This window comes from Bombina bombina, chromosome 1 (assembly GCF_027579735.1).
Source record: "Bombina bombina isolate aBomBom1 chromosome 1, aBomBom1.pri, whole genome shotgun sequence".
Classification (NCBI taxonomy): Eukaryota; Metazoa; Chordata; class Amphibia; order Anura; family Bombinatoridae; genus Bombina; species Bombina bombina.
The window spans coordinates 1,422,934,495-1,422,949,165 of NC_069499.1; the positions used below are offsets into that span (position 1 = coordinate 1,422,934,495).

The window sequence follows — 14,671 nt, forward strand, 5'->3', positions numbered from 1 at the left end:
AGCTTATTTCCAGGCAAAAAGTAATATTCATTTAAGTTATGGAGTAGATAAAACTATAAGATTAAAATCCTCCCTTACATAAAAGTAAGAACCATAAAAATGATTGTATAGCCAATCCGCTATATATCTTTGTTTCCGTTGGTTGTATTTCTAAAGGCTCTTCACCAGAACTTAGAGTGAAAAATTATTCAAGGGAAAAGGATAAACACCCCCACTAAAGAGCATAATACTCCTGTATCAGTTGGATTAGTCATATAACTTCATTTTATTGCTAAATTACTAAGAAATAAAGTTACATTCAGTAATAAAGTGCCAAGTCCCTTTTAATCAGTGTGCAAAATCTTGTATTTAACCCATTCACATTTTTTTTTTCTAATGAAAATGAAATATTAAGTGTTTCCTCAGGAAATGTGCATGCCACCTCTAGATATATATACTTTTATAGTCTTGGGGAGTGCTGACAGTACATCTAACCACAGGCACAATTATTGGTAGCTCTCAGAGTTACAACAGGATATTTGTACACTGCATTCTTACTGTGCTGGAGAGATTAGATACTGTTGCCTGCTATGTGTGACCTACTAAGTGGTTACTATGATAAAACATAATAATATTTACTATCAAGGCTTCATTTTCTATATTTGGACACACAGTTACAGAATGTGAGTTCAATGCTGTTTAGAAAACATTTAACGAGATGATGTTAAAGGGACATAACAGTGTGAAAAGAATATTTTCTAATGTTAGAGCATTTTATTTTTGCTCTATTACTTTCATATAACTATGACTTTAACGCTTGCAAAGGGGTTAAACACATCTGGTGAGCCAGTGGCAAGTGGTAAATGTGTGTAACCACCTATCACCTCGCTCCTAGTGATCCTATCTAGTCATGTTTTTCTACAAAGAATACAAAAAAGGAAGTTTGATAGAAGTAAACGGAAAAAAATTTAAAATTGCAAGTTCCTTCTGAACCCAGATTGTTTACTTCTGACTCATTTCCCTTTACATTTTCTTGCTGAATGCATTGTCTATTTGTATCATCCTTGCCCGTTGGTATCATCCATGTTGTATTAGTATATCTGATTCCAAGGAATTAAATCTTTATACAGTATTCTTTCACTTACCATATCTATATTTCCTTCCTCCATTGCTTGTTTTCTCATCTTTATTTGCTGACTCTCTTACCTACATTTAGATCAGGGAGGAGGTGGCAGACGTGCCCAAATTAGCTGGCACTGTGTCTCTGGGCTACCACCATAATGCTAAGGCTGAAATTGTAACATTTTGTTTTCCTTTCTTACGCCTTGATTGTTGACTTGCATTAATCACTCCTGAAAAGAAAGGCATATGATTGGGTCTTGCCGTTATTGGGGCAAAATGCTAATCCTAAATCTTGCAGAAATTTCTATAAATGTTTTCAAATCAGTATTTTTTTGTCTCAAGCTGTAAGGCTACTGTGGAAGCCTCTCTACCGGAGGAGCAATTCTGCGACCCATAATGCTTCATGTGCTAACATATGAAGCCGACTTGCATACAGGAGACCTAAAAAGGTTTACTAACAGTATGAATTAAAAAATTAAAGGGACAGTCAACACCAGAATTTTTATTGTTTAAAAAGAAAGATAATCCCTTTATTACCCATTCCCCAGTTTTGCATAACCAACACTGTTATATTAATATACTTTTTACCTCTGTGATTACCTTGTATCTATGCCTCTGCAAACTGCCCCCTTATTTCAGTTCTTTTGACAGACTTGCATTTTAGCCAATCAGTGATCACTCCAAGGTAACTTCACGTGCGTGATCTCAATATTATATATATGAAACACATGAACTAATGCCCTCTAGTGGTCAAAATGCATTCCGATTAGAGGCAGTCTTCAAGGTCTCAGAAATTAGCATATAAACCTCCTAGGTTTAGCTTTCAAATAAGAATACCAAGAGAACAAAGCAAAATTGGTGATAAAAGTAAAATGGAAAGTTGTTTAAAATTACATTCCCTATTTAAATCATGAAAGTTTTTTTGGACTTGACTGTCACTTTTACTTATCCATTATCTATCTATCTATCTATCTATCTATCATATATCTATCAGTATCTATCAGTATCTATCTATTCTCTATCATGCTGAGTGAGCATGAGAGGATGGCAGCCTCTTCCAACAGAATGAGATCACAATTTCTTTTGTTCAGCTTCTTCCTTATATCCTTGTTGTTACCCACTTACCTTTGCTTTCTTGATAACATGCTGGGCATTATACTAAAACCCAGTTTGTCAGTATTGGCAGTTATTTGAATGATACATATAATTAACAAAATTGGTACCTACAGTCATATCTGAGCCACCAAATTAACTAACTAAAATGAGCATACAATTGTACAGTCATTCAAGCTGGATCTATAATACAGATTATTTTTAAACTATATTATTCTTCACATATATAGTTTTGCTTCTCTGAAACCTGGATGAACCCTGGGCTGGTACCATTCCATAGAACAAGCTATTGCATGTATGATTGTTGTCAGTATTGTGTCACTCTTAGCTTGAAAGCATGTTTTAGCCCCAGATTACAACAACCTATGTTAATGAAGAGGTGAGTGAGATTGTCAATAAGCACTGAAAGGAAAGTTAGACATGAGAAGATATAGAATTGTTTACTGATGTATCCATTATAATATACCTTAGGCAATGACATATTTTGAAGAAGTGGAACAAACATGAATGTATGATTTTTGGTTTTGCATTTGCTAAATCTTTACCCTCTTCATTTCAGTGGCCAACCAGTCCAAAATGAAGGTATTAACAGCCCAGTCCAACCTGAAGTTTACCCCAGAGGAGCTATTGATATATTGTAAAGGGTTCCAACTCATACACTTCAATTTCAGTGGCAAGTCACAGCTGTCAGATGCCCTTAAGGTAAGACTACATGACACAACTTGTGTATGGGCTACATATTATGCTTGTCACTAATGAAAGAACAGAGTGACAACCATGTTGCTATCATTAGCGGCTTGTGTGCAATGAAACCCCTGTCAGCAAATAATTAGCTGACAGGCGCATTGTGACACCTTATACGTAATACCAACATCAGTTGCTAAACATGCAAGCAGCTATACAATAATATATATAATATAATAATAATAATAGTCACAGTATCCACTATTATGCACATTTAGTCATTAGTACTTGCACAGACATTTTTTCTTTGGTCTGACTTGATCTGGTGTAAAGTCCTTGCCCAGACATTGTAAATCTCAATGGGGAGAATCCAAAAGTAACTTGACATGGACCTGCATTAAAATTGACTCACCTTAAACAAAATAGTCTGCCTTTGCTGCTCTATATGATCTTCTCCCATGCAGTACCCCATAACCCCCAAGAGATCCTCAATACATAACCCATAACAGTCTCTCCCCCAACAAAATCTAGCTATTCTGCAACACCTCTTCTGGCCAACAGTAACAAGGGCCCCTTGCAGCCCTCTTACTTGCGGTGGTCTGGCCCTAATCGAGACCTCCCTCCTGTTTATGTTATATATGAAGCAAAACTGGTTGGCTATCAGAAAAATGTGGCCTGTACACTGAGTCCTTTCTTTCTTCTGTTTATTTCATAACAGAGGTGGGATGGATCATCTTAACAAGGAGGCTTATTGGTTAATCTGACAATTAACTAGCGCTATTTCTTTCATGTAATTAGCAAGAGTCCATGAGCTAGTGACGTATGGGATATACATTCCTACCAGGAGGGGCAAAGTTTCCCAAACCTCAAAATGCCTATAAATACACCCCTCACCACACCCACAATTCAGTTTTACAAACTTTGCCTCCGATGGAGGTGGTGAAGTAAGTTTGTGCTAGATTCTATGTTGATATGCGCTCCGCAGCAAGTTGGAGCCCGGTTTTCCTCTCAGCGTGCAGTGAATGTCAGAGGGATGTGAGGAGAGTATTGCCTATTTGAATGCAGTGATCTCCTTCTACGGGGTCTATTTCATAGGTTCTCTGTTATCGGTCGTAGAGATTCATCTCTTACCTCCCTTTTCAGATCGACGATATACTCTTATATATACCATTACCTCTGCTGATTCTCGTTTCAGTACTGGTTTGGCTTTCTACAAACATGTAGATGAGTGTCCTGGGGTAAGTAAATCTTATTTTCTGTGACACTCTAAGCTATGGTTGGGCACTTTGTTTATAAAGTTCTAAATATATGTATTCAAACATTTATTTGCCTTGACTCAGAATGTTCAACTTTCCTTATTTTTCAGACAGTCAGTTTCATATTTGGGATTATGCATTTGATTTAATCATTTTTTCTTACCTTCAAAAAATTTGACTCTTTTTCCCTGTGGGCTGTTAGGCTCGCGGGGGCTGAAAATGCTTCATTTTATTGCGTCATTCTTGGCGCAGACTTTTTTGGCGCAAAAATTCTTTTCCGTTTCCGGCGTCATACGTGTCGCCGGAAGTTGCGTCATTTTTTTACGTTATTTTGCGCCAAAAATGTCGGCGTTCCGGATGTGGCGTCATTTTTGGCGCCAAAAGCATTTAGGCGCCAAATAATGTGGTCGTCTTATTTGGCGCCAAAAAAATATGGGCGTCGCTTTTGTCTCCACATTATTTAAGTCTCATTTTTCATTGCTTCTGGTTGCTAGAAGCTTGTTCTTTGGCATTTTTTCCCATTCCTGAAACTGTCATTTAAGGAATTTGATCAATTTTGCTTTATATGTTGTTTTTTCTCTTACATATTGCAAGATGTCTCACGTTGCATCTGAGTCAGAAGATACTACAGGAAAATCGCTGTCTAGTGCTGGATCTACCAAAGCTAAGTGTATCTGCTGTAAACTTTTGGTAGCTATTCCTCCAGCTGTTGTTTGTATTGATTGTCATGACAAACTTGTTAATGCAGATAATATTTCCTTTAGTAAAGTACCATTGCCTGTTGCAGTTCCTTCAACATCTAAGGTGCAGAATGTTCCTGATAACATAAGAGATTTTGTTTCTGAATCCATAAAGAAGGCTATGTCTGTTATTTCTCCTTCTAGTAAACGTAAAAAATCTTTTAAAACTTCTCTCCCTACAGATGAATTTTTAAATGAACATCATCATTCTGATTCTGATGACTCTTCTGGTTCAGAGGATTCTGTCTCAGAGGTTGATGCTGATAAATCTTCATATTTATTTAAAATGAGGATTCTGGTCCTCTTGATACTAATTCTAAACGTTTGGATAAGGTATTTAAATCTCCTGTGGTTATTCCAGAAGTTTTTCCTGTTCCTAATGCTATTTCTGCAGTAATTTCCAAAGAATGGGATAAATTGGGTAATTCATTTACTCCTTCTAAACGTTTTAAGCAATTATATCCTGTGCCGTCTGACAGATTAGAATTTTGGGACAAAATCCCTAAAGTTGATGGGGCTATTTCTACCCTTGCTAAACATACTACTATTCCTACGTCAGATGGTACTTCGTTTAAGGATCCTTTAGATAGGAAAATTGAATCCTTTCTAAGAAAAGCTTATCTGTGTTCAGGTAATCTTCTTAGACCTGCTATATCTTTGGCTGATGTTGCTGCAGCTTCAACTTTTTGGTTGGAAACTTTAGCGCAACAAGTAACACATCATGATTCTCATGATATTATTCTTCTTCTTCAGCATGCTAATAATTTTATCTGTGATGCCATCTTTGATATTATCAGAGTTGATGTCAGGTTTATGTCTCTAGCTATTTTAGCTAGAAGAGCTTTATGGCTTAAGACTTGGAATGCTGATATGGCTTCTAAATCAACTCTACTTTCCATTTCTTTCCAGGGTAACAAATTATTTGGTTCTCAGTTGGATTCTATTATTTCAACTGTTACTGGTGGGAAAGGAACTTTTTTACCACAGGATAAAAAATCTAAGGGTAAAAACAGGGCTAATAATCGTTTTCGTTCCTTTCGTTTCAACAAAGAACAAAAGTCTGATCCTTCATCCTCAGGTGCAGTTTCAGTTTGGAAACCATCTCCAATCTGGAATAAATCCAAGCCAGCCAGAAAGGCAAAGCCTGCTTCTAAGTCCACATGAAGGTGCGGCCCTCATTCCAGCTCAGCTGGTAGGGGGCAGGTTACGTTTTTTCAAAGAAATTTGGATCAATTCTGTTCACAATCTTTGGATTCAGAACATTGTTTCAGAAGGGTACAGAATTGGTTTCAAGATGAGACCTCCTGCAAAGAGATTTTTTCTTTCCCGTGTCCCAGTAAATCCAGTAAAAGCTCAAGCATTTCTGAATTGTGTTTCAGATCTAGAGTTGACTGGAGTAATTATGCCAGTTCCAGTTCAGGAACAGGGGATGGGGTTTTATTCAAATCTCTTCATTGTACCAAAGAAGGAGAATTCCTTCAGACCAGTTCTGGATCTAAAAATATTGAATCGTTATGTAAGGATACCAACGTTCAAGATGGTAACTGTAAGGACTATCTTGCCTTTTGTTCAGCAAGGGAATTATATGTCCACAATAGATTTACAGGATGCATATCTGCATATTCCGATTCATCCAGATCATTATCGGTTCCTGAGATTCTCTTTTCTGGACAAGCATTACCAGTTTGTGGCTCTGCCGTTTGGCCTAGCTACAGCTCCAAGAATTTTTACAAAGGTTCTCGGTGCCCTTCTGTCTGTAATCAGAGAACAGGGTATTGTGGTATTTCCTTATTTGGACGATATCTTGGTACTTGCTCAGTCTTTACATTTAGCAGAATTTCATACGAATCGACTTGTGTTGTTTCTTCAAGATCATGGTTGGAGGATCAATTTACCAAAAAGTTCATTGATTCCTCAGACAAGGGTAACCTTTCTGGGTTTCCAGATAGATTCAGTGTCCATGACTCTGTCTTTAACAGACAAGAGACGTCTAAAACTGATTGCAGCTTGTCGAAACCTTCAGTCACAATCATTCCCTTCGGTAGCCTTATGCATGGAAATTCTAGGTCTTATGACTGCTGCATCGGACGCGATCCCCTTTGCTCGTTTTCACATGCGACCTCTTCAGCTTTGTATGCTGAATCAATGGTGCAAGGATTACACAAAGATATCTCAATTAATATCTTTAAAACCGATTGTTCGACACTCTCTAACGTGGTGGACAGATCACCATCGTTTAATTCAGGGGGCTTCTTTTGTGCTTCCGACCTGGACTGTAATTTCAACAGATGCAAGTCTCACAGGTTGGGGAGCTGTGTGGGGATCTCTGACGGCACAAGTAGTTTGGGAATCTCAGGAGGTGAGATTACCAATCAATATTTTGGAACTCCGTGCAATTTTCAGAGCTCTTCAGTTTTGGCCTCTTCTGAAGAGAGAATCGTTCATTTGTTTTCAGACAGACAATGTCACAACTGTGGCATACATCAATCATCAAGGAGGAACTCACAGTCCTCTGGCTATGAAAGAAGTATCTCGAATTTTGGTTTGGGCGGAATCCAGCTCCTGTCTAATCTCTGCGGTTCATATCCCAGGTGTAGACAATTGGGAAGCGGATTATCTCAGTCGCCAAATGTTGCATCCGGGCGAATGGTCTCTTCACCCAGAGGTATTTCTTCAGATTGTTCAAATGTGGGAACTTCCAGAAATAGATTTGATGGCGTCCCATCTAAACAAGAAACTTCCCAGGTATCTGTCCAGATCCCAGGATCCTCATGCGGAGGCAGTGGATGCATTATCACTTCCTTGGAAGTATCATCCTGCCTATATCTTTCCGCCTCTAGTTCTTCTTCTAAGAGTAATCTCCAAGATTCTGAAGGAATGCTCGTTTGTTCTGCTGGTAGCTCCGGCATGGCCTCACAGGTTTTGGTATGCGGATATTGTCCGGATGGCCTCTTGCCAACCGTGGACTCTTCCGTTAAGACCAGACCTTCTGTCACAAGGTCCTTTTTTCCATCAGGATCTGAAATCCTTAAATTTAAAGGTATGGAGATTGAACGCTTGATTCTTCGTCAAAGAGGTTTCTCTGACTCTGTGATTAATACTATGTTACAGGCTCGTAAATCTGTATCTAGAGAGATATATTATAGAGTCTGGAAGACTTATATTTCTTGGTGTATTTCTCATCATTTTTCTTGGCATTCTTTTAGAATTCCGAGAATTTTACAGTTTCTTCAGGATGGTTTAGATAAAGGTTTGTCCGCAAGTTCCTTGAAAGGACAAATCTCTGCTCTTTCTGTTCTTTTTCACAGAAAGATTGCTATTCTTCCTGATATTCATTGTTTTGTACAAGCTTTGGTTCGTATAAAACCTGTCATTAAGTCAATTTCTCCTCCTTGGAGTTTGAATTTGGTTCTGGGGGCTCTTCAAGCTCCTCCGTTTGAACCTATGCATTCATTGGACATTAAATTACTTTCTTGGAAAGTTTTGTTCCTTTTGGCCATCTCTTCTGCCAGAAGAGTTTCGGAATTATCTGCTCTTTCTTGTGAGTCTCCTTTTCTGATTTTTCATCAGGATAAGGCGGTGTTGCGAACTTCTTTTGAATTTTTACCTAAAGTTGTGAATTCCAACAACATTAGTAGAGAAATTGTGGTTCCTTCATTATGTCCTAATCCTAAGAATTCTAAGGAGAAATCGTTGCATTCTTTGGATGTTGTTAGAGCTTTGAAATATTATGTTGAAGCTACTAAATCTTTCCGAAAGACTTCTAGTCTATTTGTTATCTTTTCCGGTTCTAGAAAAGGCCAGAAAGCTTCTGCCATTTCTTTGGCATCTTGGTTGAAATCTTTAATTCATCTTGCCTATGTTGAGTCGGGTAAAACTCTGCCTCAGAGAATTACAGCTCATTCTACTAGGTCAGTTTCTACTTCCTGGGCGTTTAGGAATGAAGCTTCGGTTGATCAGATTTGCAAAGCAGCAACTTGGTCCTCTTTGCATACTTTTACTAAATTCTACCATTTTGATGTATTTTCTTCTTCTGAAGCAGTTTTTGGTAGAAAAGTACTTCAGGCAGCGTTTTCAGTTTGAATCTTTTGCTTATGTTTTTTGTTAAACTTTATTTTGGGTGTGGATTATTTTCAGCAGGAATTGGCTGTCTTTATTTTATCCCTCCCTCTCTAGTGACTCTTGTGTGGAAAGATCCACATCTTGGGTAATCATTATCCCATACGTCACTAGCTCATGGACTCTTGCTAATTACATGAAAGAAAACATAATTTATGTAAGAACTTACCTGATAAATTCATTTCTTTCATATTAGCAAGAGTCCATGAGGCCCGCCCTTTTTTTGTGGTGGTTATGATTTTGTATAAAGCACAATTATTCCAATTCCTTATTTTATATGCTTTCACACTTTTTTATCACCCCACTTCTTGGCTATTCGTTAAACTGAATTGTGGGTGTGGTGAGGGGTGTATTTATAGGCATTTTGAGGTTTGGTAAACTTTGCCCCTCCTGGTAGGAATGTATATCCCATACGTCACTAGCTCATGGACTCTTGCTAATATGAAAGAAATGAATTTATCAGGTAAGTTCTTACATAAATTATGTTTTTAAAAACATACAGAAGGAAATCCCTGACTAGACCCTAACATACAAGAGGACTGTTGGACTGGGCCATGATTCTAATTGATTGTGTTATGGGCTTGGTTACTATTAGGTATATTGCATAAAGCTATTTGCATTTTGCTTGTTTTTTTTAAAAAACATTTTAGATAGTATTTCCCAAGCTATTTCACTAAGGATGCATGCTACCAAGGATTTCTAGGCTGCTTGTTGTTTTGGCACCTCATCCATGCTTTCCTGGACAGCTATTAGTTGTAAATGCTGCCTTGTGTCCTGTGAGGAACATTAATGGTGTCTAGGAGCATTAATTCATGTGATGTTCAGAAGCCCTATTCACGTTCTTCCCTGCATCATGTGTCCCTCATAGTTGTCCAAGAAAACAAGGCCAAGTTAGCTACATTCAGGCTACAAGTCAGTAAGACCACTCCACCTACAGGAAAACAAAGTATGGTAGCACTGCAAAGTTTCCTAATTGTTGGTATTTAACACTAAATTGACACTAATGCACCTCCACAGAAATTGGGACAGCATGTAAATCTTGCATACGTTTTACTGCCATCTTGAAAACAATCTCAGTTGACACCTAGTCAGTGAAGGATCCTTAACAGGGACGGTAGGGGCAGCACCCCCCCCCCTTTTTTAGGAAAGGAAAAATATAAAATAAAAGGAAAATATAAATAAAATAAAATGCCAGTGTGGTGACACAATTAGACATTTGTGGTTTGTTTGTTTTAATAAAAAAAAAAATGAGTTGCTTTTCTTAAAAAAACAACAAAACTTGCAACTTGCATTTGCAAAGTACTTTCAGGTAGGGCGTTTTGGTAATCTGCCCTGTTTGAGAGGACTTTGCACATGCTTTGTCTGTGTCTTTAAGTGATTTCTGACGTCACCCATATGTTAGCATGGGGATGTCTAGGCAAAGACAGTCTTTTAAGCTCCTATTGGCTGAAAGGAGCATGTGGGGGCCTGGGGAGGTCTACAGGGAGCTTGTGTGACTCACTAGAGTCTCGGGGGGAGCAGCAGCAGCAGATTGGCATGAAGTCAAACAAACAATTACAGCCCCTTATTAAGCTTCGCCCAGTGGAGCCAGATTGCAGAGTCCACAAGCAGTAGGAAATACACATCCAAGGACCAGTCACGGGACTACAAATTTTACGGTGTGGTAAGATTGAATCACATGGAATGATGTTAGTATGGTATATGTGCACTGAACTGTGACAGAAGACATATAACATAATGTTATGGCACATAATGGCAATTACTTTTGGTGAACTATAGTAATGAAAGCAGGGTTGTGTGCACCTATGGTTGTCAGCCCTCTCCCCTTCCACTGGTGCTGCCCCCCTCCACCCATGCTGTGCTGTGACTGCTGACTCATAAGACAGTGAACATGCTCAGCATAGGGCCACACAATGAACCCCTCATACATATGGCTTCTGCATGTTTAATAATAGTAGTGATTCCCTACAATATCTTAGCTGTGTGTTTCTTAAGATGTCTCTCCTAACACACAATCAATTATATTATGTTATAAATCCAAAACCAAATTTTAATTTTTATGCTCTGTGAAGGCAAAATATATATACCTTTGGTACAATTTTGTACAACTTGTGATTTTAATAAAGTTAGGAAATCACAATGCTTAGCACTGCATTGTATTACTCCAAACTGCTGTGAACAGTATTTTTCCTGAAACAGAATATTCTAGAGGAGGAGAGAGGCTCAGTGACAAGAAATTTATGGGGGGTTTTATGTACTTTAAGAATTAACCTTTATGAAAATGGTGTAATGAGGATTCCTGTAATGTCAATCTTAGGAGGAGCTGGTGACTGTGTTATGTATTTCCTGACACATCCACAGCTTTTCTCACACCATTTATTTTTATTCTAGATAACAAGGGCCATTATTGAGAATCAACAGAAGAACGGCCTGGCCATGCAACCTGGAAGTAATAAACTTAGTAAGTTTGTGAAATGGCTGTGGAAGACCAGGCGCTAGAATGTCCTATAGGTTTCTCATAACATTCTACAGACACACATCCTTTCTCTTTATATTTCTTAAAACTCTCTGTATCTAATTCTGTGGTACTCTAGAAACCTAAGAAACTGAGATATTAGCAATTACTTACTCAAACTAGTTGTGTCATTTTACAAGCAAGTCTTGCCTACTGGCCATTTTGTATTGGTATCTGTACTGAAACCAGAAAGTACTGTAAAACACAGATTATCTGAGAGACTTCTTAGACCAGGAAGAAGAACCAGGAAGCCATAACTTTAAGATTATTTCTATCCCCCCCCCCCCCTACATTTATTTAAATTCTTTAAAAAATATACGGTAGGCACTTCAATATTCTTCCTGGCGTCTAAATTTTAGTTAAAATCAGTGTACCCCTTATTTAGACAAATCTAGAAACACCTTCTGTCTCAACCAACGGGAAAATCCTTCAGCTTTAAATAATCTACTGTCTAAAAAAAAACTGTTGGTTTTTGTGTCTCCATCCTATAATAAAGTTCTTATCTCTTGCCATCTTGCATTAATAACATACATTTCTCAATATATTACAGGCTGCACTGTCATCAAGAAGTTTATTCAGTTTTCTCTAGGCCATACCTTTATCATACAAGTTTTAAAATGGCTTAAGGCTAAATGTCAAGTTTCCAATTTGTGTTTTTAGTTAACAGCATGGAAAGGGGTAAGATGGACTTCCCTACGCGGATGTTTGAGTCCTCTGAAGACTGGGAAAGTGAGATAGAGAGGCTTGGTGCTTCAGCCTGGAGAGTGAGTCCTGCAAATGAACGCTGTGACTCTTCTACAAGGTAACATAGAGCGAGACAGACTCTAATTCTGACTGAGAAACATAATCTTCAAAACCCCAATATTATCATTAGTCTGTTCAGGCAACTATACTATAAAAGTAAGAGCTTGTGTATACTAGTGCAATACACTTTATAAGATAAACAGAAAGTGTATTTAAAATATATTTCTTCTCAGAATTCATTGCTACACTTTAATGTGTAAAATATGTATACTTAGATGAGAAAAACCCTTTTTTTTCAAATTTTTGATTTAATGAATTAAACTCTAAATTTAATAAATTAATAACAATGTTTTGCAACATTGTATAACAAAGCTACAAATAATGTTTTAAAACACTGTTGCTATAGAGTATGAAAGACACGTGCACACTCCTGAGCTTGTGAACCTACCTAGTTTTACTCTTCAGTAAAAGATACCAGGAGAACAAAAAAATTGATAACAGAAGTAAATTGGAAAGTTGTCTAAAATTGCATGCTCTATCTGAATCATGAAGGTTTAATTTTGACTTTACTGTCCCTTTAAATGAACATACTCTAAACTGTTAGTGCTTAAAGGGACAGTCTAGTCCGAATTAAACTTTCATGATTCAGATAGGGCATGCAATTTTAAACAACTTTCCAATTTACTATTATCATCAATTTATTGTTATCATATGCTAATTTCTAATCCCTTGAAGGCTGCCTCTTATCTGAATGCATTTGACAGTTTTTCACTGCTAGAGGGAGTTAGTTCACGTGAACGATATAGATAACATTGTGCTCAAGCCCGTAGAGTTATTTAAGAGTAAGCACATCAATTACCTGAAATGCAAGTCTGTCAAAAGATCTGAGATAAGTCTGCAGAAGCTTAGATACAAGTAAATCACAGAGGTAAATTATATTGATATAAGTGTTGGTTGTGCAAAACTGGGGAATGGATAATAAAGGGATTATCTAACTTTTTAAATAATAAGAATTCTGGAGTAGACTGTCCCTTTAATTGCTGTTGTTTGCAAGTAGCTATGACCACATGACAGTCTTTCTGATATTGACTCCTGATATGGGGGTCGATCCGATAAAAATCGTCGCCCGCAAAAGTTGTCGACGCCAATATTTGCGCGGGTTTGGTATCCTATATACGGCGTAACCTAGAAGTTACGCGCGTATATTTCTGCCGTCGCCCGTAGTTTTTTGGGCCATAGGCAGGTATACCAAACCCGCGCAGTTTGGTATCCAATATACAGCATAAGGACTTACGTGGCGAAAATGGAGAAATCTTACTCCATTTTCACCTCGCCACAAAAAGCAGCCGTAAGAAGCCTTACGCTGACTATTGGAGCCCCGTAACTCCCTAAACTGGCTGCTAAAATAAACCTAACACCTAACGCATGCGCAATGTCAATCTCCCTGTCAACCGCGATCTGCTAAAATAAACCTAACACCTAACGCATGCGCAATGTCTATCTCCCTGTCAACCGCGATCCCCCGCCGCAATCCATAATAAAGTATTTAACCCCTAAACCGTCGCCATCTACATAAACTAACCCCCTACTGTGACCCCCAAAAACCGCCACCATCTAACTGATCTATCCCCTAATGTGAACACCTTACACCGCCGCCATCTATATTAAAATTATAAACCCCTAATTTAATCTACCTACCTAGCCGCCAGCTATATTATCTATATTAACCCTAAGTATATTATAGTTAATATAGTTATTACATTATATATGTTAACTATATTAACCCTAATTATATTAGGGTTAATATAGTTAATATAGTTACTATAGTATTTATATAAACTATATTAACTCTATCTAACCCTAACACCCCTAACTAAATTCTTATTAAATAAATCTAATTCATATTATAAACTAAAATATTCCTATTTAAATCTAAATACTTACCTATAAAATAAACCCTAAGATAGCTACAATATAATTAATAATTACATTATAGCTATGTTAGGGTTTATATTTATTTTACAGGTAAATTGTTAATTATTTTAACTAGGTATAATAGCTATTAAATAGTTATTAACTATTTAATAGCTACCTAGTTAAAATAATTACCCAATTACCTGTAAAATAAATCCTAACCTAAGTTACAAATACACCTACACTATCAATAAATTAAATAAACTACAAATATCTATCTAAAAATACAATTAAATAAACTAAACTAAATTACAAAAAAAAAACAAGCATTAAATTACAAAAAATAAAAAAAGATTACAAGATTTTTAAGCTAATTACACCTATTCTAAGCCCCCTAATAAAATAATAAAGCCCCCCAAAATAAAAAAATTCCCTACCCTATTCTAAATTAAAATAAGTTCAAAGCTCTTTTACCTTACCAGCCC

The 14,671-nt window shown here is 37.2% G+C and overlaps 1 protein-coding gene across 2 annotated transcripts in view; it reads left to right on the forward strand.

Moving 5' to 3' along the window:
- The window catches only part of MTMR11 (myotubularin related protein 11), a 160,956-nt gene that overhangs the window by 83,311 nt on the left and 62,974 nt on the right, over positions 1-14,671 (forward strand). For both annotated transcript variants that reach the window (XM_053705406.1, XM_053705401.1), the window contains exons 5-7: positions 2,774-2,916; positions 11,405-11,474; positions 12,189-12,330. In XM_053705406.1, the coding sequence (XP_053561381.1) occupies positions 2,774-2,916; positions 11,405-11,474; positions 12,189-12,330 (355 nt within the window). The remainder of the gene's footprint in view (positions 1-2,773; positions 2,917-11,404; positions 11,475-12,188; positions 12,331-14,671) is intronic.